The 25,738-nt window shown below is 43.6% G+C and overlaps 3 protein-coding genes and 1 pseudogene across 22 annotated transcripts in view; 3 read left to right on the plus strand and 1 right to left on the minus strand.

Annotated features, from left to right (window-relative positions):
• LOC144038355 (uncharacterized) overlaps window positions 1-2,274 on the plus strand; it is a 4,503-nt gene extending 2,229 nt beyond the window's left edge. For 8 of the 12 annotated variants that reach the window (XM_077550808.1, XM_077550803.1, XM_077550805.1 and 5 more), the window contains 3 exons: window positions 30-158; window positions 347-1,795; window positions 2,017-2,274. In XM_077550808.1, the coding sequence (XP_077406934.1) occupies window positions 491-1,795; window positions 2,017-2,061 (1,350 nt within the window). In that variant the 5' untranslated portion in view covers window positions 30-158; window positions 347-490 and the 3' untranslated portion in view covers window positions 2,062-2,274. Of the gene's footprint in view, window positions 1-29; window positions 159-321; window positions 1,796-2,016 lie in introns of all 12 variants that reach the window. The other 4 variants (XM_077550813.1, XM_077550809.1, XM_077550814.1 and 1 more) reach the window with 2 other exon arrangements.
• Window positions 2,275-3,108: 834 nt separating this feature from the next.
• On the plus strand, window positions 3,109-4,995 carry LOC144038356 (peroxiredoxin-like 2A; annotated as a pseudogene). The gene is made up of 5 exons (XR_013289214.1): window positions 3,109-3,493; window positions 4,101-4,192; window positions 4,269-4,409; window positions 4,498-4,662; window positions 4,727-4,995. The product of XR_013289214.1 is annotated as a peroxiredoxin-like 2A (transcript).
• A 161-nt stretch (window positions 4,996-5,156) lies between these two features.
• Window positions 5,157-13,318, plus strand: LOC144038352 (PDZ domain-containing protein 7-like). 3 transcript variants are annotated; one of them, XM_077550795.1, is made up of 18 exons: window positions 5,157-5,685; window positions 6,054-6,137; window positions 6,217-6,432; window positions 6,526-6,663; window positions 6,740-6,914; window positions 7,835-8,011; window positions 8,077-8,224; window positions 8,685-8,745; window positions 9,698-9,875; window positions 9,966-10,177; window positions 10,265-10,426; window positions 10,592-10,719; window positions 10,801-10,892; window positions 12,018-12,109; window positions 12,176-12,247; window positions 12,406-12,762; window positions 12,893-12,993; window positions 13,058-13,318. In XM_077550795.1, the coding sequence occupies exons 3-18, from the start codon at window positions 6,255-6,257 to the stop codon at window positions 13,232-13,234; spliced, it is 2,448 nt and encodes an 815-aa protein (XP_077406921.1). In that variant the 5' UTR covers window positions 5,157-5,685; window positions 6,054-6,137; window positions 6,217-6,254; the 3' UTR covers window positions 13,235-13,318. The 3 variants fall into 3 exon arrangements, with proteins under 3 accessions (XP_077406921.1, XP_077406920.1, XP_077406922.1); XM_077550794.1 differs by having other exon boundaries at window positions 12,893-13,318; XM_077550796.1 differs by lacking the exons at window positions 5,157-5,685; window positions 6,054-6,137; window positions 6,217-6,432; window positions 6,526-6,663 and having other exon boundaries at window positions 6,780-6,924; window positions 12,893-13,318.
• Window positions 13,273-25,592, minus strand: LOC144038353 (leucine zipper putative tumor suppressor 2 homolog). 6 transcript variants are annotated; one of them, XM_077550799.1, is made up of 8 exons: window positions 24,471-24,733; window positions 24,331-24,380; window positions 20,495-20,564; window positions 17,946-18,344; window positions 17,270-17,839; window positions 16,999-17,121; window positions 16,759-16,905; window positions 13,273-15,833 (listed from the first exon to the last, which is right to left on the minus strand). In XM_077550799.1, the coding sequence occupies exons 4-8, from the start codon at window positions 18,315-18,317 to the stop codon at window positions 15,228-15,230; spliced, it is 1,818 nt and encodes a 605-aa protein (XP_077406925.1). In that variant the 5' UTR covers window positions 18,318-18,344; window positions 20,495-20,564; window positions 24,331-24,380; window positions 24,471-24,733; the 3' UTR covers window positions 13,273-15,227. The 6 variants fall into 6 exon arrangements, with proteins under 6 accessions (XP_077406925.1, XP_077406927.1, XP_077406926.1 ...); XM_077550801.1 differs by having other exon boundaries at window positions 24,276-24,380; XM_077550800.1 differs by having other exon boundaries at window positions 24,467-24,733.
• Window positions 25,593-25,738: the final 146 nt, after the last annotated feature.

The following is a 25,738-nucleotide window of genomic DNA, read 5'->3' on the forward strand; positions in this document are numbered from 1 at the left end:
CACTAACATGATGACAAAATTACCTGCAGGAATTCGGCTCAGCTGAAACCGCTGAGCCGGCGCAGACCGAAGGCTCTAATTCCAGCCGGGTGGAACAACAATGGGAGTTACCGGGACAAGCGAGCCCTCTTCACCCTGAAATCCAACACGCAGAGAAGGTGAAGGGATTGACATCTCTTAAAGACAGTCTTATTTAGTTGAGTGGAGAGTCCAGATCATAGGAATAGAACCAGAAGCATGTTGTAGGTTGTGAGAAACAAAACCAGATGAGAGAAGTCAGGTCAAGTGATTTTTTTTTTGGGCTGATGTCTTAACTTACAGAATTCTCCTGACACCTTTTTACCAGAAGGACGAGCATGCCGAGTCCTCCCGGGCTGAGTCTGCAAATGTGGAGTCCAAGGTTCAAACCGCACCGATTGGGGCCTCCCGTGCGGAGTCTTCACAAATCGAGTGGAATGAAGATGAATCCGTACAAGTGAAATCCGACCAAATGAAGTCCTCGCTAGGAGAGGCAGAGGCTAAGCAAAAAGAATCCATGCAGACCTACCAGGCCGAGTCTTCTCAAGCTGAGGTCTCCCACGTGGAGTCCACACAAGTTGAGAGCTCCCAGGCAGAGTATGTACAATTGGGGCCCACTCCAGAGGAGTCCATGCAGGCTAAATCCTCTCAAATTGAGGCCTCCCATTTCGACTCCGCCCAAGTTGGGACCTCTCAGGCTGAGTTCACACCAGAGGAGTCTTTTCATGCTGAGAATGACCGAGTTGAATTCACACAAGTTCAGGCCTCCCAGACACAATCTGGGCAGGCCGAGAACTCCCAAGCTGAGCCCACTGACGTCGAACATCCCCCGTGCGCGGACTCTCCTCAGCCCAACTCCTCCGTGTCCGAATCTGTGCAGGTTGAGTCCAAATTGGTGGATTCCGCTAAGACCGAGTCTTTGCTGGTGGAGCCTGAGCAAGCCGAGACCTTCCGGGCTAGTCCATCCCACATGGAATCTGCACAAGTTGAGACCTCTCAGCCTGAGTCTCCGCGGATGAATTCTCCAACGGTGGACATAGCTCAGTCTGAGACCGCCACGTCTGAGTCTGCGCGGGCCAAGTCCTCTCAATCTGATGTCTTTTACGTTGAATCCAAACATATTGAGACCGCCACGTCTGAGTCTGCGCGGGCCAAGTCCTCTCAATCTGATGTCTTTTACGTTGAATCCAAACATATTGAGACCGCCACGTCTGAGTCTGCGCGGGCCAAGTCCTCTCAATCTGATGTCTTTTACGTTGAATCCAAACATATTGAGACCGCCACGTCTGAGTCTGCGCGGGCCAAGTCCTCTCAATCTGATGTCTTTCACGTTGAATCCAAACACATTGAGACCTCAGAGTCTGCGCTGGTAGAATCCTCAACGATGGAGTCCACGCAGATCCAGGTTGCACCTGTGGAGTCCACAAAGGCCGAGTCTTCTGAAGTTGAGGCCTCTCGAGTCAAACTCACACAAAATGAGTCTGCCGAGGCCGAGTCTGTGCGATGGGACTTAACGCTGGAGGCGTCCCAGGTTGAACCGACACAAGTTGAGAACTCCTCAGAGGAGTCTGAGCAAGGGGAGCCCACGCCAACAGACTGCGCTCAATTAAAGACCTCCCAGGCCAAGTCCTCTCAAGCCGAGTCTTCCAAATCAGAGTCTATGCAACTCGAGTCGTCACCAGCCGAGTCCTACCAAGTCCTGCCAATTGATAAGCAGTTGGTAAAAACTGAAGAGGAGAAGCGCGATTCAAGTTCACCTGACCAAGACCGGGAAGAGGTTTGTGAGCTTGCCTGGGTCAGCCATCTTTGTTGGTAACACTGGTAACATAACAGGTCAATTCAGTGCCTGAAGAGCTGAAAAAGAAGGGGAAAAGAGCTCATAACTATCTATTCCTCATGAATATAATTTATGTATTTTCTTCAACATTACATTTATTATCCTAATGATTTTTTTGTATTTGTGACATTCATCCCTTTAAAATTTGTGTGGCTTTGCAGGGAACAGAACAAGCTTCGCCAGGAACAGAACAAGCTGGAAAATGATCACATTGCTGCTTGATGGTCCTCTGCTGAGCCTATTTATATATATATATATATATATATATATATATATATATATTTATGTTTGAATATTCTACATTTGTCATTGCATGTGTGCCTAAATGAAAGATGTCCTCAGGAGAATTCCAATAAATGTGTGATTGTAACTCAACTTAAATTGTATAAATCAATCTAATAAAAAAACTTCTAAAATGTTTTGTTTTGATTTTTAACTCAATCACTGCCATTGACGGCTATAAACGTCAGAAATTCATTTGAACTATTAGTTTAGCTTTTTTCCCCACGTTTGCCCATAAGAGTATGAAAACCTGATTTTTTTTATTGTACATTTAGAACAGATATAAAATGTGTGATTAATCGTGAGTTAACTCATGAAGTCATGCGGTTAATTACGGTTAAAAATTGTAAGCACACGACGCCCCGAATTTTTAATAATCTTTTTTATTTTATTTTTATTCATTCACTGCAATTGACGGCTATAAACGACAAAAAATAATTAAAAAAATTTTTTCCACTTTTGTTAAGAGTATGAAAACCTAGAATTTTTTTATCGTACATTTAGAAGACATAAAATTTGTGATTAATTGTGAGTTAACTAGCGAAGTCATACGATTAATTATGATTAAAAAATTTAATTGCCTGTCACCCCTAATTTTTAATAATCTTTTTTTTTTAATGAATTTATGGCAGTGAATGAGTTAAAAAATAAATTTAAAAAACGGGCAATTCAAATTTTAAAATACAAAAAAAGTTATGAAAATGTTTGGTGGTTTTAAGCAAGTCGGGAATTTTGTGATTTCAGAGCAGCTTTTTTTTTTCGTCTAGAAAATTTGACTAGGGCCCAAAGGTTCAAACACAGACTACAAAGTTGACAAACAAAGGATCAAAATGTGCTCATTTTGAGGAACGAATACTCCACATGTCACTGGTGACTTTTCAACCAGAAAAGAGGCATCGTTGCACAATGACCACTTTATGACGTCACCGTACTCGCGGCTGGATTAGATCAAAACGGAATTGTGTGGGTTCTCTGTGTGACGGAGACGGGAGTAGTTACAGTGAGTTCGCTTCCCCGCCTGGGAGACCATATATGTGTGTGAGTGCACAAAAAACAGACAAAACAAAAAAAAACGGAATTGTGACGTGCGCGCTCACAAGGGCGTCGCGGTTACACGCACGGAGCGTCAGCAAGAAAGCGACGGACGAAGGTGGACGTCAGACGAGGTAAAGAAGCAGTAGAAGACCAATCAGCAGGAGGACCGGCGAAAAATGGCTCTCCTGGTTCGAGTCGCAGCGGCCGCGGGCGGCCTGGTGGCCCGAGTTCTCAACATGGTGACGGAATTGTTACTCACGACGCCGCTGAGGGCCAGCCTTCAGCATCTGGAAGAAGCTGAACTCACCGCTATAACTTCAGGTAAGCGTGAGCGCAAACTCGAGTTCATTCTTACTTATTTCCTTCCTTTCACCCCCATTCACGCTAGGCTACATGACTTTATAACAGTTCTTCCTTCATCTGATTCCCTTATATAATTTGTTCCTTCATCCTCTTTAAAACAAAAGTGAAGTCAACCACAAAACTTTAACATTATGTTCTATGCAACCCCACTAATCTAAAAACGGGTATTCTTACTGCCTTTGTGGAATATGAGTAAAGCAGCAAAATCCGCCCGTTTTTAACCATCTTGGCGGCGGCCATTTTGCCACTTGTTGGCAACTGAAAATGACATCAGGTAAGGACCAATCATGGTTTATCTGTTTATTTAAACTGAGCCGTGATTGGTTGTTACCTGAGCAACTGTGATGTCATTTTCAGTCGACAACAAATGTCAAAATGGCCGCCCCTTTACTGTTAGCCTTTACTTCCTTTCTTTTGTCTTTCTTCATGTATTACCTCCTTCTACTTCACCTTCCTCCATTTGCGAGATTCTATCACCTCCCACCCTCACATGGGTCTTTTACTTCAAATTGTTTTGATAACTTTACCGCCCTGTTTCCATCCTTTCTCTATCCGTTGTTTTCAGAGAAGACTAAATTTAAGGCCAAGTCTCTGTGGGAGCAGACAGGTGCGGTCATTATGGCAGTGCGCCGGCCAGGATGATTTCTGTGCAGAGAGGTAACACGCTAACGTTATTAGAGGCCTTAGCACGATGGGAGTGTCAATAAATGACCACGTCACACCGTCAATCCAGGAGGCTGCAGAGCTGTCCTCTCTGAAGCCACAGCTGGACCAGCTCGGGGTCCCGCTGTACGCTGTGCTCAAGGAGAACATCGGTAACGAGGTCCAGAACTTCCGGACGTTCTTTAACGGGGAGATCTTCTTGGATGAAAAGGTCTTTTAGACTGTCTGTGGTTTTGTCTTGTGTTCCCTCGTGAAGGAGAAGCTAAAGTCCCAACACTGAGAGCTTCTGTTCATTGCAGAGGCGCTTCTTCGGGCCTCGCGAGCGCCGGTTGGGCCTCCTGGCGTTCCTTCGTGCCGGGGTGTGGATGAACGGCCTCAGGGCCTTCGGAAGGGGCTTCAAGGGGAATATCCTGGGAGAGGGCTTCGTTCTGGGCGGCGTTTTTGTCATCGGACGTGACCAGCAGGTAGAACTGACAATATAATCTGTGCGTAATCAAATCAGGAAATTACTTGTCCCCCCCACCCCAGGGAATCCTACTGGAACACCGAGAGATGGAATTTGGAGATAAGGTCAACACTGAGGATGTGATCCGAGCTGTCAGGAGAATACCACAAGAGCTTGTGCCCATGGAGAATAATGTTGCGGAGTAACTTGCATGCATAGTTGATTTTGTGTAATAAAAAGCCTCCCAGTCTGTTTATGATTGTCTGTTTTCAAACTGTACAGAGGAAACAGGCTTGATGTTTTGAAGACTGGGCTTCCTTTTATTACTCAATAAAACGTGTCTGGCAATCAACAGCTTGTTTTAATGTTTATGGTTGTTCATATTAAGTCATACCAAAAATTCATGTGAAAATAATTTAAAATTGAAATATTTGAACAGAATTTCAAGTAAAATATGTTCTATGCAGCCCCACCAGGGCGGCCATTTTGTCACCTGCCGTTGACCAAAAAATGACCGTAGTAACTAAGGTGAATGTCACATGACCAAACCCAGCGTTACCCAGGCACTGTGATGTGAATTCGATAGCATAATCGCGGATTTAAATTTGTAAATATATTTTATTTGGAGAGTTATTTGTTATTGAATGTTTTTCAGCGTTTTTTAAATTTATTTTATGTTATTTTCTTGTGTGTAATTAAGCTTGATTGGCATTTGTACTGTATTTACTGTAATAAGAGTGTGTGTGTGTTTAGTGTACCGTGCCGTCCAATCAGATTATCTCCAGCTCTAGCACGTCCAGCCAATCGGCGTGCAGCAGGGGCAGGACTTGTGTAGAATCCGGACAGGTGCGTCAGACGGTCTTTAGGCTCAAAATGGATCCACTCGAGCCAAACGACTTGAATTAGTCTGGAGAATATAAAATTAAACACGGTACAAAGGACATTTTCGGTGTGGCAGAATTATTTTCACTTCATTTTAATGATGTATTTTTGTAATGAGGACTGATGGAAAAGCTTGATGGCTTCGTTTGAATAATACTCGGTAAGTTGTTCTTTTTTTAAATGGCAATACTGTGTGTCTGTATATCGGCAAAATGGTTATAGCGGGGTTTAAGTTGAAAAAAAAAAGTTTAGTTTTTAGTATTTAACAACAACTCAGGAGTTTTTACGTTGTCGCTGTCTACGGTTCTGGGGGAAGCCCTGCGGTGACGTCACGGGGGTTTAAAGTTTAGTAGCGCGTAACCATGGCAGCGCACCACGTGATCCCTCGACTTGCACCCTCAGCTATGTAGCACAAGATAATCCCACACTTGACACTACACTTTGTGCTTGGGTACAATTACAGATACACTACTTATGAAAAAATTAAAAGAAAGAAGCAGGAAAGTACTAGTATCTGATATTCACCAGGAAGCTGAGAGAGATGCATCATGGGAAAGAATGGCCAGGCATGTGATTGCAGGAAGCAAAAAAGTCAGCTGTTATGTCACAAAGGTAAGTCCTGACCACACAGGTGTACACTAACAAAATTACCCAGTATGGCAGCATTTCTTCCCGCTCTGTGCTGCGGTAGACATGTCCACCTGAACGGGGACGGCGCCGGCAGGCTCCATGGCTCATTCGTCAGACCCCTCCTGCAGGGAGAACGCCCCCGGCACACAGGGGAAGTCACACTCGGCCGCGCGCAACATAGTACGCAAGAAGGAGCAGCAGCAGCAGCGGCGTCGGCGAGGAATCCGATCTTCCTCACCCATGGGCCGCGTCATCCTCATCAACTCGCCGGTGGACGGTAAGATGTGCTAATCAAACAGGAAATATCAACAGTAGTCTCGGATCTGTCATATTTAAATGAATTGAAGACTCCAAATGACAAATGTTTTAGGTGGAGATGACAGCGAGGACCTTCACACCATCACGGTGGACAAAAGCGAGGACGGCAAGCTGGGCTTCAGCGTGCGAGGCGGCTGCGAGCACGGCCTGAGCATCTTCGTCAGCAAGGTGGAGGATGCCAGCACGGCAGGTGGGACGCAGCGACGGCATCGGGTGACCTTCGCTTTTTCTTTTTTTTTTCTTGACCCGAGTGTCATCGTGCACAGAGGCGGCCGGCCTGCTAGTGGGCGACAAACTGGTGGAGGTGAACGGCGTCAGCCTGGAGAGCATCACCATGAGCAGCGCCGTCAGGGTCCTGACGGGCAACAACAGGCTGAGGATGGTGGTGAGGCGCGTGGGCAAGGTGCCCGGGATACGCTACTCGAAAGAGAAGACCACCTGGTGAGCAGTGGTGAGAACTAGCTGAAGTACAATTACTTGGTTACTCAATTCATGGAGCTATAAAAGTCTACACATCCCAGGTCAAATACCAGTTTTTTTTGTGATGTATTAACTCTAGTAGTAAAAATACCTGTGCATGTAGTTGCACAATTGTGCACACCCTCATAACTGGCTTTGTGGCTATGTTCGGAATGAACAAACTCAGGTTACTTGTCGTAATTCCCACCACCATGATACCATTTTGAATCATGAATAAGTTCAATCTTGGTCTCGTCAGACCGTAACAGATTTCCTCACATGCGTTTGGGAGAGTTGAAGATTTGAAAATGTAGCCAGTGTTAGATGTTTACTTTCTAAGATAAGGCTTTTTGTCTTGGAACCCTACCCCCTAGTCCAGACACATGAAGAAGATGGGAGATTGTTGTCACATGTACTGAACAGCCAGTACTTGCCAGAAATCCCTGCTCCTTCCGTGTTGTTGTTGACCTCTGGAGATTTCAGTACTGAAAGATGCAAGTCAAAAAATGTCAAAGCCTACTAGAACAGCCAAACTTGATTTGTGGTTAATCAGGGGCTCGTTATTGTGTAGCAGGTGTGTACTCACTCCCTTTTCACTCAAGTTTCGATGTAATTGTTTATTTCTGAACACTGACATTATAAAGGGGGTGTGCACTTATGCAACTAGTTTTTTGTTATATTTAATTTTTTTTTTTTAGAGTTTTACAAGTTGTAGATCACATTGATGTTGGACATGTTTTGAAATGATCTTGTTCTCATTTTTTTATATCACAAAAACTGGCATTTGAACAAGGGGTGCGTAGACTTTTTAAACTCACTGAGATCACAGAGTCTGCTGATGAGGATGCAGCACCGGTTGCTGGCAGTATGATGATGAAAATCAAACTTGTGCTTTTCTCCAGGGTAGACTTAATTCACAGGCGCATGGTGGTGGAGGAAAGCGGGCGGACGCCTTCGGACGCCAGCGGAGGTAGCGCCCTCCGGAGGATCGTCCACCTTTACACCACCTCCGACGATTACTGCCTGGGCTTCAACATCCGTGGCGGGAAGGAGTTTGGTTTGGGCATTTACGTCTCCAAGTAGGTACCCTTTTAGAAACACTCTGGAAACGCATTCCCTTCTTCACGCAACGCTGACATGTCAGGCTGGACCCCGGCGGCCTGGCCGAGCAGAACGGGATCAAGATGGGCGACCAGATCCTGGCCGCCAATGGCGTGAGCTTCGAGGACATCAGCCACAGCAACGCCGTGGAGGTGCTGAAGAGCCACACGCACGTCATGCTGACCATCAAGGTGAACGCAAAACGCTCCTTTAGGTACGCCTGTAGAATCCCAAAATTCTGCTTTTACAAAGACGACAAAAAACATGCACGTTTGTTAATTGAAGTTGAACTCAATGTTTACAAAAAAACGTGTTTTTAATTAAAAAAAAATTACAGTTCCTTTTTGTCATGTTTCATTGTACCTAATAAAATATCCAGCAAATATAACACATAGCTGAGGCATATATATTAAAGCTACTGAGTATGTATGACAGCTGGCACGCAGTCGTAATATTCCTCCTTGCTTGCCCCGAGCTTGGGTTTCGGCGTGCTGAAAAAAATAGCCGGGCGGTGTGCATTATTCAGCAGGCGGCAAGGATCGGGTGCAAACGAAAGCGCGGCGTCTTCGCTCATGTGTTACTCCCGATCAAATATAGCGACGATGCCATCAAAGTTTAATATGAGTTCATTTACATATTTTCCTCCACTAGGAGGCCGGCCGCTATCCCGCTTACAAGGAGATGGTGGCGGAGTATCGATGGCTCAACAAGTGTATGTATGCCTCATAGTCTCTGTTCTTATGACAATTGCACTTATTTTTCAGGACTGGCGGGTAGACATTTTTCCTCATAAATAAAAACATTCCCTGTCTTTTATAGTGGACAAAAGGGGCAAATCTTATGTGACTTGAACATCAAACCAACTTTACTCTGGATCGGATCCAAATTGTGCACTGTAGTGTAATGTAATTTAAAAACCCCAATCAATTGTGATTAATTAAAGCATACAATTTATTTTTGTAAAATAAACAAAAACATTTTTTTCTTTAAAAATAATTATCGTATATTTTTTACCTGAAAACTTTTTTTTTCCACAACTATATTTTTCTTTAAAAAAAGAAAGAAAAAAGAAAATATATTGACCAATGTTTGTCTGCAACTTCCTTTCTAAAATAAATTTATTATTGTAAGATTTAGTTTTTTTTCCCTCCCAAACAAAAACTAAAAAAAATGTTCCCTCAAATTAATATGCAGGAATTTAAACGAAAATGATAATTATTATTTTAATGGAAAAAAAAACCTTTAATACTTTTAATTAATTAATTCTTTCCCCCAAAAGATGACAAATTTTTTCCCCACCACCAAATACAATTATTTTCTTAAAAAAAAAAAAGATTTGAGGTTTTCTCTAAATACATTTCTTTTAATAAGAATAAGGAATTTTTTTTTACAAAAAAAACCACTATTTTTACCTAAGAAATATCCATCCATGCCTTTAAAAAACAAATGTTTTTTCTAACTGTTGTATATACTATTTAATATATATATATATATATATATTTACACACACAACTGTTCAATGAAATCCAATTTAGTCCACTTCACTTGTGTAATGTGAACACAAATGGGTACAGGTTGACTTTTGCCTTGTAGTGTCACTCTACAGACTCACAAGCAGACCAGAACGACAACTTGGTCCTCATTCAAGTTGATTTGTCTCTCAGTGGCCAACGGGGGTAAGAAATCCTCCTCGCTGGGCTCCGACTCCAATTCGTCAGCATCCTCGCTATCTTCCGAGACGCCGATCAGTTCTCTGAGCGGCCTGTCTCAGGTCATGTTCCCGCCAAGTCTGCCATTTGCCTCCGACATGGTGGACGTGTGCATCTCCACCGAGGACCAAAGGTGGGAGAGGTCTCCTTTTTGGATTCATTTCTCCTCTCAATATTCTCTCACCACGGCGTTCGTTTTTTTTTTTTTTTTTTTGCGTGGTAGATTCGAGTCGGAGCGCAGCGAGGCCGCCATCCAGACGGACACCACCCGCAGCCGGGGGGCAACCATACTGCTGCGGGACACGGCCATCCGCCATGACGAGGACGGAGATGAGGGCGGTCCCAAGAGGGAGTCCCGCAAGACGGCGGTACTGCTGGCCCTCAGCAGACCCAGTCGACCCATCAGCCGCTCGCAGAGCCAGGTCACCATAGCAGGTATGTGACTTTAAAAGACGGCCATACTTTTTTTAAAAAAAATTTTTATGTGTGCTTTGATATAAATGCATGCACCTCCCCACGTAGAGATCAGCCAAAAGAAGGCCAAGAAGCAGAAAGGAGGAAAAAACTCGGGGGAGAAAAGCGCACTCCAACGCTCCAAGACATTGGTCAACTTGCTGTTTGGTGGCGCACGTAAGAGGGATGCCTCCAGGGGGCGCTCCAAATCGCTGTCCGCTGACAAACTAGGTACCTCCACATTCCTCTGGTAGTTGTAAGTAGGACTCCACATTTTCTTCATGTTCTCTATGTGTCCCAATACTTATGTCTATATAGTGTTTATCAACCTGGAGTGCCACGCGGTGTTATAAAAAAAAAAAAAGACAAAATTTAGGAACGTCTGTCCTGATCCAGGTTTGAGCCTTGGCGGAGGTCCGAGCCCTGCGGCGTTTCCTGAGGAGACGCTGCGAGCGGTGGAAGAGTTGGCACAGCGTCTGTTGACCGAGGATGAGACGGAAGCGGTCATGAAGGCGTGTCGGACGGTATGACGCTGACAGTCTTTGGTCGATTTGTATCTTTAGCAAGAAAAATGACGACAACGCAACTTGTGCCTCCATTCTCAGTATGTAGAAGAAAGATGTGTGGAAACGTTAATACGCCACCTGCTGGCCGTGCTGGACAGGCCTGAAAAACTGCTGCTGCTCAGGGAAGTCAGGTAAATAAATCATCAAATAGCCTTTAAGCCACAACCAAATGAGAAAAAAAATATCTTGCCATAAAAGATTTTTTTTTTTAGAATTGCACCTCCTCCTCAAATTATTAAAAACTTTATTCTTGGAAAAATGCACAATTTTTTGTTGGAAAAAGAAAACTTTATTCTCAGAATAATTTGACTTTTTTCTCAAAAGATTGCACCTTTTTTAGTTTTAGGATTTTAATGCTCAAATGAGTATATATATATTTTTTTAATTAATGTGTACATACCTTTCCATGTGAAACCAAGGGCATGCTGAATGAAGCGGAGTCACAAATGCCGGACAGATTAGGATTAACAGCTGTGTCGACATAATCTCCTTTGAATTGTTTTTTTTAATTTATTGTCTAACACAATACAACAAACACTCTGAGGCCTAATTACGATTGTTGTGTTGCACAGTAACCAGTTGTTGAATGTTAAATAATAAAATACACAAAAAAAAATTAAATTACTGTTTTGTTAAAAACAAAAACAAACTATTTTCTCGTGAAGAAATACTTCTAAATCAAACTGACTTTCTAAAAAAACAAAATCTTGAAAAAAAGATTTTGTAATATTATGGCCTTAATAGTGAAAAATAGCTTTGACAAAAAAAGTATGACTTTTTTCACAATTTTACATCTTAAAAAAATAATTTTTCCTTGACTTTTCTGAATTTTTTTTTCTTGAAAAACGACATTTATCCCTTAATTATTATTTTTTTCAGGTGATTTTTTTTCCTTGAAAAAATACTTTTCTCACAGTATTGCGGAAAAATAGAAGAAAATTTGTATTTTCCTGTAAAAAAAAAAAAAAAGTTTTCTTACAAAAACCTTTGCCAAAAAGAAATTGTCTAGATTTTTTTTCAAGAAAAAAAATACTTTTTTTTCTCAAAACATTATTACTTCATTCTCCTCATATTTGATTTTTCAAGATTACGGTAAGCTTTTTTTTTTCCTTGGAAAAAAAAAAGAGATGTTTATTCTCAGAATACTCCTTCCTGAAAAACAATTTTATGTAAAAAAAAGAAAGAAAAAAGGACTGTAGTACTGTGATCACTGTTGTGTTGTTGAACAGTAAACATAGTCCACGGTTTCCCTGCAGGATGCTGCTTCCTGCTTCTCACCTCCGTGAATTCAACAGCACCGTAGAAGCGGTGGAGGTAGAAGCGTACGACATCCTCAAGTACCGCTCAGGTGTGCTCATGGACACATACGCCTGCACACAGCTATGCGTCTTACCTTCTGTTTTTCGCCCGTCAGTCCGAACGCCTCCTCTTCGCTCTCCCGCATCCGGCCGAGCACCCAAACGCCGCCTCATCACACCCATCCCAGGTTTGTGCCTCAAGTCGGTTCCTGTCCAAAATGTTCAAGGTTTGAAGGTGTACGACTCAACAGAGCCATGACTGATCCGGCATGAATCTACTTGTGCCTTTCACACAACACAGACAGAACCCATCAAAACTTCCAAATGTAATTTTCTGTGATGTCAGATTTGCGAGGAGGCTTCGAGCTGCACAGCGCCGCCATGGTGGAAAAGCAGAGCCACCTAGTGGACAAGATGGAGAAACTCAGCCTGACGGGGCCACGAGCATCCAGGCAGAGGCGGCGGCGCCCCACCGCCCCCTTCACGCCTTTACTCGACATCCCGGTAGACGGATACCGCTTCACAGAGGAGCACAAACATTCGCCCGCAGGTACCCCGGACACTAATTGGCTACTCGCTAGCAACTCTGACGTCGGAAGTGTCGGCTCTGTGCGCTTTGAAGACGTCTCAGATTTGGGCCGCCTGAACGGCCAAGAATATGAACTCCAAACGGTTAACATCTCCAAGACCAAACAATCGCTGGGTACGTGTTTGTCATCAGTTAAGTTTTGCTTTTTAAGAAATTGATTAATTGTAGATTATTGGTCATAAATGTTTTTAGTCTGATAGTCATTTTTACAGTGAACTTACAGTGGACGTCTTTGGTGTTGCAGGCATCAGTATATCCGGCGGGATAGAGTCCAAGGTCCAGCCTGTGGTCAAGGTGGAGAAGATCTTCCCGGGAGGAGCCGCCTCCACCTGCGATGTGCTCAAGGTAACATGGTCACACGATGAGAGGTTTAAGCGTCACCCTCGCCTCTCTCGTCCCCCCACTCCAGGCCGGATTCGAGGTGGTGAGCGTGGACGGCGCTTCGCTGCATGGCGTCACACACCAGCACGCAGTCGACCTCATCCGAAAAGCCTTCAGCGACAAGGCCAAAGACCCCATGGTGCTGGTGGTCAAAGTGCCCTGCAAGCCTCCAAAGACATTATTAGCACCGCCTAGTGGTCAATGATGGCCAAACAGTCTCATTTCAGAAACAAAACCACAATGTAACAATTCAGTGTAACCTTTAATAAAAACACAAAATGTACAGCAATGTGGAAAATATACATTTGCATCTATAAATGTGCTGTGGAAGCCAGACAAACATCCGATATGAAACAGGCCTTGCAGAAACATTTCTTTGGTCTATTCACAGTGACGAGTGCACTCAGATTCATTTACAGTCAGAAAACAACCCAAAGTCATATTTGACGTGGTCTTCTCTGGGGCCCTTGATGAAAGACATTAAACGGCCACACATGCACAAAAGGTAGTAGAACAGGGATGGGCAAACGTTTGTGCTCAAGGGGCCACTTTTTTTTTTATAGTGAGGTGGGCCAGGTCATTTGGAGAGAAGGTACACTCTAAAAACAGTTGGGTCAAAATTAACTCAATTATGAAAAAAAAAAAAAAACCTTTTTTTTTTTTTTTTTTAGTAAAGGATCTGACCAATATATATGAGTTGTTTTAAACTAAAAGACCAATTTCTTGTCTCAAAGTTGGGTCAAATTGACCCAAGTTGAGGATCGTCCCATTTTTGACCCATAGTTGGGTTATTTTTGACCCAACTGTTTTTAAGTGTAAATTATGACGTCTTTATAAATGTTTTTTGTTAACACAAAATTCTTAATTTTATTATTAATAAACCAATTTTTTAAACAAAAAATGGTAGATGTACAGTTTATGTAACATTTTAATAAAATCCTTAATCCTCATTTTTAAATTAACTTAATTTTTTTATATTTTTATATATTTAAAAAAATATTTTTCACTACTATTTACAAAAATATATTTTTAATTATGTTACAATGAATGAAGAAACCATTTATTTCTACATATGTTTTTTTTAATTGTTAAAAAACATAATTTTTTTTATTATTTAACCAATATTAAGGGAAGAAATGGCTCAATTTTAAATCACTCTTGATATTGCAAGCGCTTGTTGGGCCAGAAAAAGAAGGGTTATACAGGGATGTGATTTGACCAAAGTGAAATTATCTGAAAATTTAGCCGGGGGTCTGGGGGCCGCTGGCACCCAGCTAGGTCCAGGGCAGTGCCCTGGTGGGGGGACAAGGGGGGCGAAACCCCCCGGAGCTCATGGGTTTTCCGTGTTTTTAAGTACTTTCAATGCACTCACATGACAAAGAAATAGACAAAACAACAGCATAAATTTTCAATGTATATTGAACTATCCCATATAAAATGGCAGTTTTAGTCAACTCAAAATCAGTCACATTCAAAAACATTGGACTGCCTTTGCTTTTAAAAACTATCACTGAGAATATCATCATATCTAACTAATGTGATTACTAAGTTAACACATAAATAATGTTGAAGAGTTCAAATTTCATGAACAAATAATTGTATCATGATCAAATGAAAAGTAACTCATATTAGAGCATACCACAAATGTCTTTGTTATAGCAGAAGATGTTATCTGTCGGAGTCATGTGCATACACAATGAACTACAAAAAAAAAAAAATCGGAATTTTTTTTTTTTTTGGGGGGGGGGGATAAAAAAAGCGGAATTCCGCGAATTAGCGGAAAAATCACATCCCTGGTTATATGTGGCCCCCAGGCCATAGTTTGCCCACCTCTGTAGCGGAGGATATGCTCTCAACGTGGTGCTTAGCGCATGTTCACTTTTTGCTCTATTCAAGTATTGAAGCATAAGAGTCGACTTGACTACAGTAGTTAGATTATTTTTTTTTTTTTTTTTTAAAGCTGGCTGCTATCATCACTGGCCCGTATGGCATAGAAGAGTCTAACTGCCGTTAGATGCCGTTCAAATAACTGGGAATGTGAGAAACAAAGCTGACAAGAACATCAAAGACTACTCATAATTGTGTCACCATTCACTGACTGCCGTGTTTTTTAGATGGGAACACTTTTGTGTTTCTTACTTCCAAGCTGTCTGGAACGTAACGCAAACTCCCACCTGTGATGTGGAAAAAAAAAAAAATCAAATTTCTGTGGCGGCGACCTCATCAAAGGCGATTTCATTGCCGCTGCCGTCATCGTCGTCATGGTCTCGGCTCGCCAGCTCCTGGCTGAGGTCCCTCAGGAGGAGCTCCAGCTGGCGGTTGCGTCGGTACATGCTCACATAGTTCTCCTGCAGCTGCTGCTGGTAGCGCAGCACTTTGTCCTTCTCTTCCTGCCACGTCCGCCGCTCCTCCTCGAACCCGCCCGCCTGCCTCTCGGCCCGCTGCCTCTCCAGAGCCAACTCTCCCCGCATGCGCTCGGCCAATCCCCGTAGCGCGTCCCGCTCTCCGTCTGGCTCCCGCAGGTGCGCCAGTTCGCTCTCCAGGCGCGCCGCCTTCTCCCGCAGCAGCTCGGCCTCGCTCTTGCGCCGCTGCAGCTCATTCTCGCACACCTCCAGCTCAGCGGCGCGGGCGCGACCGGCGGCGCCGGCCTCCTGCAGGAGGGCCTGGGTGTTGCTCAGCTCGCCGCGGGTGTCACGCAGTTGCCCGCGCAGTGACGCGGCCTCGCTCGCCCGCTGGGCCAGCTCCACCTGAGCCTCTTTCAGCTGCTGCTTCAGCAACGAGATCTCGCCAGACTTCTGGCACACCTGACAGAAAAAAAGCACAGCAACAATAACGAACACCGATATACATCAATAATCATGCCCAAAAATGTACGTTATAAAACGGAACCTACAGCCGGTGCTTTCTCTAGGCGCAAAAAGCAGGATTATGCTGCATTCAAGGATGGTTTGAAGTCGGACTTTTCCGACTTCCGACCATCCTTGAATGCAGCATAATCCTGTTTTTTGCGCCTAGAGAAAGTAAGGAAGTGTGTACGGAAACGCCCCCTGGAACTCAGAAATCCCACTTGCGAAGTCGATAAAAAAAAAAAAAAGGACTACAATGTGACATCACTCTACAATGGCGACCTCTTTGGAAACATTAAAGTATAAAACTAGATAGCTTACTTCATTCATAAATATTCCACATATTTTCACGTAACACAACGTACGTGACAGTATGCCGCCATCTCCCTGCATGAAATTATACGGTGAACTGTATGAAATGCTTATGAAATAAGACAATAACAATAAATTAATCAAAATTGCGAAAAGGCAAGTTGGCTGGAGGTCAAAATGAAATTTGAGGACCAAAATATAATTTTTTTTATCACTATCAGCCATTTTGTGTCATTTACTTTCGCCTCGAACGCTTTCAGGTCAGAACTGGGAAAAAACAACTCTGATATATCCCACTTCCGACTATCCTTAAATGCAACATTATATCAAGCAAAATTCAATCATTTTCAACAAAAATTACGCCGTATGAAATGCTTCCCCTTTTCATTCTTTCAAATTGACACCCTTTCAAACTAAATAAGTGTCGCCATCTTGTGGTCGAGAGTAGCATTACACACAATATAAGCGAGAGTTAGACCATAACATTTGAACAAAAAAGTTGGCAAAACAGCAAGACCACAAACCTGGAAGCCGCAATGGAGTTGTTGTTTTTTTTGTCACCCGTGCTTACCTCCCACTTGGTCTCCTCCAGTCTTGGGCCCATCTGGATCTTGTCGCGTTCGTAGGAGGTGCAGCGCTCCTCCAGCTGCTCTCGCTCCTTGAGGAGCTGCGCAAAGTCCTCCTGCAGCTTCTTCTTCTCCTGCTGGAGCTGATGAACCTGCACGAAACAGAAGCCGATACATGGATGCTATCGACTGCGTTTTTTTTTTTTGGGTCGGCTCTGACGCAAAATTGCTGAAAAAAATCGGACCTGCATTTGAAGCACCTGCTGGGCTCGCTGTGCCTTCTGAGAGGCCGCCTGCATCCTGGTGGCGCAGCTTTGCCGCAACTCTTCGAGCTCCAGCTCGAAACGCTTCTGCTTCTCCTCGTAGACCTCAAACAGATCCAATCCAAGAGTTCAACCAGCGTTTCCGCTATGCGATTTTAATATGTGGCATCAGACGTCAAAGTTACGGAAATATCCCGCCTGTGACTTTTGACGCAGCTCTTTTATTGGACATGATGAGTCTATTTCCTGTTACCTGACAGATAGCAGCCTCGTTGTCATCCAGATTGTCTCGGAGTAAATGGAGCTCCGCCTCTCTCTCCCTCAGCTTGTCCTCCAGGTCCCTGACCACGCCCTCATAGCCGTCCACTGCCCCCGGCGAGCGCCCGCCGGACCCGCAGTCCGACAGCGGCTGACCCCGCCCGCTGACGGACCCGGAGCCGGTGCTCTTGCTGGATGACGAGCGGCCGCTGTCCGAGTTGGAGTGTCCGTGGACGCCCGCGGATGACGTGCTTTTGGTCGTCTCTATGTGACCCCCCGCCACCGCCGGCCCGTCTGCCGCCACCAGACTGGAGAGTGAGTTGCGTCCCGAGTCGGACAGGGAGCAGGAGTGGCCGCTGCTCGCGCCGCCGCTGCGTCCCGCGCTGTACAAGCTGCGTCGCTCGGAACCGGAGGGCGACAGCTCCCGGTGGGTGGCGCCCAGTTGGCCATTTTGACTTTCGGGTACGTTGGCGCTGTGTCGGGGAGATAGGTACTGCATGTTGCCACGGCTCTTGGGGACCACGGGTTTGAAGGCGGTGGGCCGCAGGACTGTATTCTCCATGTTCTACATGTTAAAGATGATCAATGGTATAAAACTCTTTCTCAATCAGAACCACAAGAAAACGTGTTACTCGTTGCACCTTGACAAAATGTCTCCCACTGACACCCACCTTTTCCAGTTTTCCTGACACCGGTACGAGTTTTGGTGGTGGTCCGACGTTCCCATTCAAGCTCTCTTTCATGGCGGGTGCCATGCTTTGGTCGTCTACATAGTCGAACCTCTCCCGTCCCCTGCTAGACCTCCTAAGCGCCGGAGGACTGCGGTTGTGTAGAAAGCGCTCCTGAGGAGACTCGGAGCCCGGTAAGGAGGTTCCCCGTCGAACCCGGCGGTCCCGGTAGGCGCGTGCCGTGAGATCCAGAGCGGCAGTAGATGGCACGTTGAAGGGGGGCGAGGGCCCTGAGCAGTGTCGTCTGCGGGAGCGGGAGTTATGGCCTGGTTCAAGAGGTTCACCGGGGATGGGCGGAGCCTGAACCAGCGCCATGCTGGATGCAAGGTAGCCTTGAGGCTTCTGAAAGGAAATTACACGCTGACATTGGTCATCTGATTTGATGTCAAAAATAACAATCCAAGCTATATGTTACAAAAAAGTTACCGGTTCCTTGCCAAATAAAGCGCTAAGATGAAATGACCAAATATGGTTCCTTGCTGAATAAAAAGCTACACTGAAGTCATTAAATACGGCTCCTTTCTAAAAGTGCCATGTTGAAGTTACCAAATATGGTTCCTTGCTAAATAAAGTGCCATGGTGAAGTTACCTTCGTTGGCAAATAACGTACCAAAAAACCTTGCTGAATAAAGCTCTACACGAAAGTTACCAAATACGGCTCCTTTATAAACTAAATGAAATTAAATTAATTAAAGTGCCATGTTACCAAATATGGTTCCTTGCCCTACGTTGTAGTTATCAAGTATAGTTTCTATTCAAGTCATTGAAGTTACCTGATGGTCTCTTACCTGTATTGATGTTACCAATTGTGGTTGCTGTTAGCCAAATAAAGTGCTATGTTGACGTTACCAAATATGGTTCCTTGCCGTACAAAAGGGCCACATAAGACGGTAAGTTATTACTAAATACGTCTTAAAATATGCTAAAAGATGGCTTAGAAAATATTTAAGACAACAAATATGGTTCCTGCCAAATAAAGTACTGTTATTAGCCTTTAAGTGAAGGAGTTACCAATTATGGTTCCTTGCCCTACAAAGCCCTGTCACAGTTACCAAATATGGTTCATTGCCAAGTTAAAATGTCATGTTGATGTTCCCCCAAAAAATGGTTCCCTTGCCAAATAGTGCTACATTAACGTGTCCCATTACTTTTGTCCATATAAAACACCAAGTCTACCTTCCGGTGTACTAACTGCTGCTCTGCAAGTGCACACCATATGAAGTGCAAACCAGCATGACCTACAGTAGACTTGAACCTATGCGCCCCCCTCCCTCGGTAGCCCACACACAGGCAAACAGGCTCGGCCATTGATGAAGCCCATTCAAGCTGCACAAACGGGCCTTGAGAGGCTTTCGGCCTCGACGGGCAGCACAAGCAAAAAAGAGTTTCTTTTCTTTGGGGGGCCGCGAGACGGCTTGGAGCACGCTGGCGCCAACAAAGGCAACTGTCTCCACACATCGGTTCAGCCTGCGAAGGCTCCACTCCAGGGGAAAAAAAACTCAAGCGATGTGGGCTCACTTGCAGCCTATTTCGCGTGCTTCTATAGCGCAGGTGGCATGACGGCTCATAAGAGATGCCCTCATATAGATTCTCATAACAAGCGGCGCGGACGTGGGAGCAGAAAGCTAGGCCAGCATACTGGGGGGGGGTGAGGAGGTCCTCGCTCCCACTGGACGCTGTTGCTAAAAGCGTCCTTTGGAGCGACTACTTTCAAAATATTCCACCACGGTACTAAGCAATCTGCTTGCGCCTTTAAAAACGAACCTATTAGTACGCAGCAAACACATCGACTGTTTCTGACCTTGCTTCTTCACGCCTGTGTTGCAGAGCGTCCACTGACACGGTTTCTAAGAAGTGCTTGCATGTAGTTCAAATATGATTATTTTTTAAAGCACAGTTTCTGACAACTGCATCACACCTCTGTTTTACCGAGTCCACTAGCTAAAAGTTAGTTCTATAAGCACATTTATGAGGAGTGCTTCACACCTGTGTTGCATAGAGTCCAACTAATATTGAGGTTCATAAGCATGGAGTTTAGATATAGTCGATAAATAGATAGATAGAGAGCTAGGTAGCTAGCTAGACAGAGACACTGTAGCTAGCTAGCAGTGTCTCTAGCTAGCTAGACAGAGATACTGTAGCTAGCTAGCTAGACAGAGATACTGTAGCTAGCTAGCTAGATAGAGATATGTAGCTAGCTAGCTAGATAGAGATATGTAGCTAGCTAGCTAGATAGATAGAGATACTGTAGCTAGCTAGCTAGCTAGCTAGATAGAGATACTGTAGCTAGCTAGCTAGCTAGATAGATAGAGATACTGTAGCTAGCTAGCTAGATAGAGTACTCCTTTTTCTAAACACATTGCTATTATTCCAAACACCCAGAAAAGCATTTTGAGCATTTATAATATCCATTTTAAGGCTCGTGTAACTTAGTTAAACTATTTGTCCTCACTAGCAACGCAATTCAGCGATGCTCAAAACTCATCACTCACCTGTCAACGACACTCTTAATTTGAAGGCCTCATGAAAGCATCCTTCCAACGTGGTGAGCAGATTTTCCCTCTGTTGACCGGCGAGAGAAAGAAGAAAACAAAGGTTGTTGTGTAAGTAGAAGCCGGGCAGTTGCATTCATAAACATTCAAGTCGGTAGAGGGGGGAAAACAAGGGAAAATGTGAGTCATAGTGGCCGAGCTCACACGACTGAGGGGATTTTCCGAGTCAATATGAATGTAGAGTGAGCAGGAATATAAAGACACCTTTATTGCTATGTGTTGTTTTGGGGTTAAGATCTGACCTTGTGGGGCTGAGTTATTGGAGTTTGGGGTTTTATGGAGTCATCAAACTTGCCGCCATTCTATGCTCACTCACGCAAAAAAATCTTCACAATTAAGCATATTGTCTAGTATACATAGTGGAAAGTACAAAATGTACCCTAAAATGGCAGACTTCCTGTGTGCTTCCAAGCATGGCTTCCTGAGACTTTTCTCTGGGTCTACTTACGATAAACACGTCAACCCAATTTCAAGTTAAATTAAGCCGGCTTTGAGGGCTGAATTTTCAAACCGACAAACGCATACATCCTGTGATGTCAAACATCTTCAATCCGGTTCCTCTAGTTGGGTTAGCACTTGTCTTTGTATACCGACTCCTCGGGCCTGCGTCACAAACTGCATCCCTGAAAGCTGCGAGGCATTGACACATACATGTCGCCACGGGAAGTACACGCGAGGTGGCCAACGGGTTCACACGAATATGATATTATCATTTGGCTGCGGGCTGTTTGCTAACGTTACGCGATCCAACCGACGAGGCCTGGGGTCAAGTTACAGGCACACTGTAGCAAACCTTCCTAATATGGCACTTTTTATGTTAGCAGTTTGGCCTTGGCAGAGGTCTACGCTCTACTTAGTGCTTTTCAAGTAATTGACCATATAATGTGTCTACTGTGCATGTGGAGATACAGTAAAATTACAGCCAATTTCTTACCGTTTTATTTACGGTGTCGCATGTATGCTTCCACTCAGAATGTGTTGTACTTCGCTATCAATGACCGTGAGAGCGTGCTCATAGGCCGGCAAAATCTGCTCAAATCTGCTGGTGATTAATGACAGATGCCAGCAGGGAGGGGCTACATAACGATTTAATCTCAAAACAATCTCCTCTAAATCTGTCCTGTCCGGAATTCCGTTTGGGAGAGTTTTGCCTGTCTGCAAAAAGAAACAAACTAATATTTACAAATTATTACGTGACCTTCAAGGGGAAATTCAATGAGTTTGATATTAAAATAAAAGGTCCATTATTAGTCAATGGGGGGGTCAATTAAATAATTGTCCCATTTCACTGCTGTATTTTTTACACTTTAATTGGTTGGCATTTCAATAATTTAACCACTTTATGTACTTATTTAAAAAATAAAAAAATAAAATAGGAACCAACATTAACTTTGAATATCCTCTGAACTATAAAAATATGATTACACAATAACAGACAGCTACTTCTCCATGCTTGGCAGAGATAATAATCCACATGAATGGACTGCACATCTTCTTTCTCTCGCATGCCCAACGGCCACAAACACCCCCCAACGCCACCACCTTCAGGCAGCATAAGCCCTTATGTAACACAGTGACGCAGCCGCCCGGGTCCAGCGGGCCTCCCGCCACCTCCAAGCATCCCCATCTGCACCCACGACAACAACCTCGGCTCACCTCACACCGCCGCTGATTATGTGTGTTGACCAGTTGGTGGCCTCTCGGCTGGAGAATAATCAGGCCAGAAAAAAAATAAAAATAAATCACACGCGGCGTGAAGAGAAATGTATTTAAAAATACTGCACACGCAACCTTAGGGAGAGGTCGCCCCACTTGCACCAACTCCACTTTCATGCCCTGACAACATTTGAGACAGAAGAAAGCTCTATTTCCATTTATGCAACTTGATGACATTCATTCTGGGTTGATTATTGCAGTTGCGAGTCATCAAAATTTGCTACCATTCTCTACACACGCTTTGATGAAACTTCAACATGTTAGCAAATTAGCGTTGCCAATCTGTCTAGTGTACGTGGTTCAAATTTGGTAGCAATCAGTCACGCAAGTTGCCCTTCGATGGATTCCTCAAAATGGCCAAATTGACCCCAAATTGGTCACTCAAACACCAGTGGGACGTTTTGGTGAAGGTCATTATTAAAGAAATGTATACCCAATTTTATGCTGTTAATTTAAATTGGCTATGGGCGCTGATTTTTTTTTAAATGCCCATCTGCCTAGTGTACAAGGTTAAAGTTCGGAAGCAATGGGACAAATTCTCTCGGATGGAAATGGCCTAAAATGGCCACTTTAAAGCTAAGTAGGAGACTTCCTGTGTCTGATATGGTGTCATTCTGTGAGTCTACTCATGATAGACTTGTCTAATAAATTTCACAATGCTCATTAAGAATAGCTTCTGGGGCTTTAAAAAAAAAGGAAAAAAAGAATCATAAAGGTCAAACTTTGGTAGCATTCTAGCAAATCTCTAGAATTTCCATCTGTTAACGACCCCTAAAATGTTCACTTCAAATCAAAATGGCAGACTTCCCATTTCTTTCCACACATGGCTTGTCCATATATATTTTTTTGTTTCTTCCTCTTCATCTTGATTAACTATCGAGCGGGGCAACGCCGGCTGCTGTTTCGGTCCACTTGCGAAGAAAGTGGGCCAGAAGTCAAAAGGGAGGCAAGAGAATATGGAAATGTGGCAAGGTAAAAGAAATCTGCACAGTTGATGGCATGCCATGCTGAAGAACTGGGTCGGAGATGGAGAGAAAAATATTTTTTTGCTAGAATGCTGGTTGAAGGTTGTTCTCATTTCAATTCAGTAAAAAAATAAATAAAACATTGATTTAGTAAGTCATATGTAGATGATTTAACCACTGTTAAAAAACACACACACACATAAATAAAGTAAAATTACTTATTGACTACCTATGTTGATTAACTATACCTAAATTAACTTCTTCAAAAACAAAACTTTATCTACAAATGACCTGGGCCAAATGCTTGCCCACCACCATATGTGCCCTTTGAACTCTTGTTTTTTTTTTTAATCACCCTTTCCTAGCTTGAGGTTCAAATGAACACATTTGATGCTCATGATCGTCAACCAGTCAGTCTTGTCGCTCAGGGTGATGAAGATGAAACGAGCTTTTTGGTTTGTTTCAAGTCTGAACAGGAAACATTTGACATTGCTTATCGCCAAACTCACTAAACCTGTCTCATGTAAACAAACAAAGAATGAGCACAGTCACTATCATATTCTTCACTAAAGCGGGTTATGTAAAGGTCTTTGAAAGACCATTCTGGGTGATTATGCTGTGGTGTGGAGTTTATAATAAATAAATTCTTGAATATCTCAAAGATCCTTAAATAATCAATTTTTTCTATAAGCGAAGGTGAAAAAATATTGATTAAAACTGGAACTCAGAGCTTGTGAAACATGTCATAGATTTTATAGCTAGATTATTTATTATGTAGTTAATTAGCTGCTTCTTCTGCTATTTATTTTAGTCTGTGTGCGCTCTGGCACCGCACTGCCCCTCACAGGTCAGTCTTGGTACTACGACAGACATCGTTAGGCGTGTTGGTCGACTCGTGTAATGTTCACAAAAAAAAGCCCAGGAAGGACACATGCCTTTACCTTTTGTGTGGGGTCTTTCGCGTAATAAAAATTGGAAGAAGTTAAAATATCGGTGTGTGTGTGTGTGTAGTGTACCCCGTTTCGGTCACGTGAACTCACTCGGGAATATTGAACCCACACAAACACGCGCATACGTAGGCACGCACGCACACACCTTGACGACGACGAGGAGTGGCAAAGTTGACGCGACTTCCTCACCGTTGGCTACAAAGGACATATTTTGCACTTTTGTCAGCGTCAAAACACTAAAATATTCTAATTTCTGAGGCACACAAGAAAAAGTAGCTCACCTACCATGGACGACGGTAAAGTGTTTGGGGCAGCTGCTGTGCTCCCAAAAATCCAAGTTTAGTCGTTCTTGCGTCTGCTGTTTTTAAAAAAGACTTTGACGCCAAACTTGAGACTTTTTAAAACGTTTACGTGGGTGACACCTCATTATTCGACGTGTAGACAGACTGAGAGTTTGTTGATGTGTGCTGGGACAAGCAGCAGTTAAGCTAGCTAAAAGATGAGGAATACGCATCCGGTCGTGCCTTGCGAAATAAAGACAGCTACATCCGGATGCCACAATAATAAAACATTTTGGCCCATTAATATGACGTCATGTGCTCTACTCTCTAATAATAATAAAATACTTCAGACTTCATTTTTGTATGATATAAAACATAGTTTAAATTGCTTTGACTGAGTATGAAAGTTTCAGTATGTTTACTGTAGCTATAATGCTGTCCTAACATTAAAAACAGGTATTGAAGTTCAATTTAATGTAGGTTTTTATTATGTCTTTGAATAGTTTTAATGCGTAAATTAAAAAAATATATATGACTGCATAAATGTCAGCTTTCTTGGATGGCTGAAAACAGGTGGCCTAATCTTCCCAATTCTTATTCCACAAATGTGATATTAATTAAATTACCGCTGTTACATTAACTGTTATCAATTACATTTCCAACGCTGGTTATGTTGCATACTTCAACTTTTATTCTGAACGCCTCATTGCAAACATTCCCTGCGCCGAGAAGGCCTTTGAACTCCGGAACAAACCTGTTCTTTGCTCCGCATTCTAATTATGCTGAAAGGAGGTCACGCCTGATGGACCTCCTCGGCACAGCCTTGTGCAGCACACCAACAAAAATAATCCGTTATTTTAACCCTAACCTTAGATTCCATGTCAAAAAACTATTTTTTTTTTTTTAAACAAGAGTACTCCCACGTGTTGAGGTGACCTATATTTTTACACACCCAACCTGACCTCAATTTGCCTGTGCAGTTAATAAAGCCACTTAGTCCTACTGGCCAGTCGAGTCCAGACGCCTTATTCCAAAACATGCCGGATACTCACAACAGCCACACTGTAATTAGTCAACAATTCTTCAACTCATTTCACCCCCGCAAAATTGGCCCTGCTGGCTAATCTGAGCGCATTTCCAACCTTACCCCATCAACTTGCCTTACACACATTAGTTCCACCTGCTGCCATTTAAAGACTCGAATTGCATGCCGTTTACATGTTGGCGATCTTATCGTTTCCTGTGGAGGAAGTGAGAATTCGAGTGAGGCGT

This window comes from Vanacampus margaritifer, chromosome 18, assembly GCF_051991255.1.
Source record: "Vanacampus margaritifer isolate UIUO_Vmar chromosome 18, RoL_Vmar_1.0, whole genome shotgun sequence".
NCBI lineage: Eukaryota > Metazoa > Chordata > Actinopteri > Syngnathiformes > Syngnathidae > Vanacampus > Vanacampus margaritifer.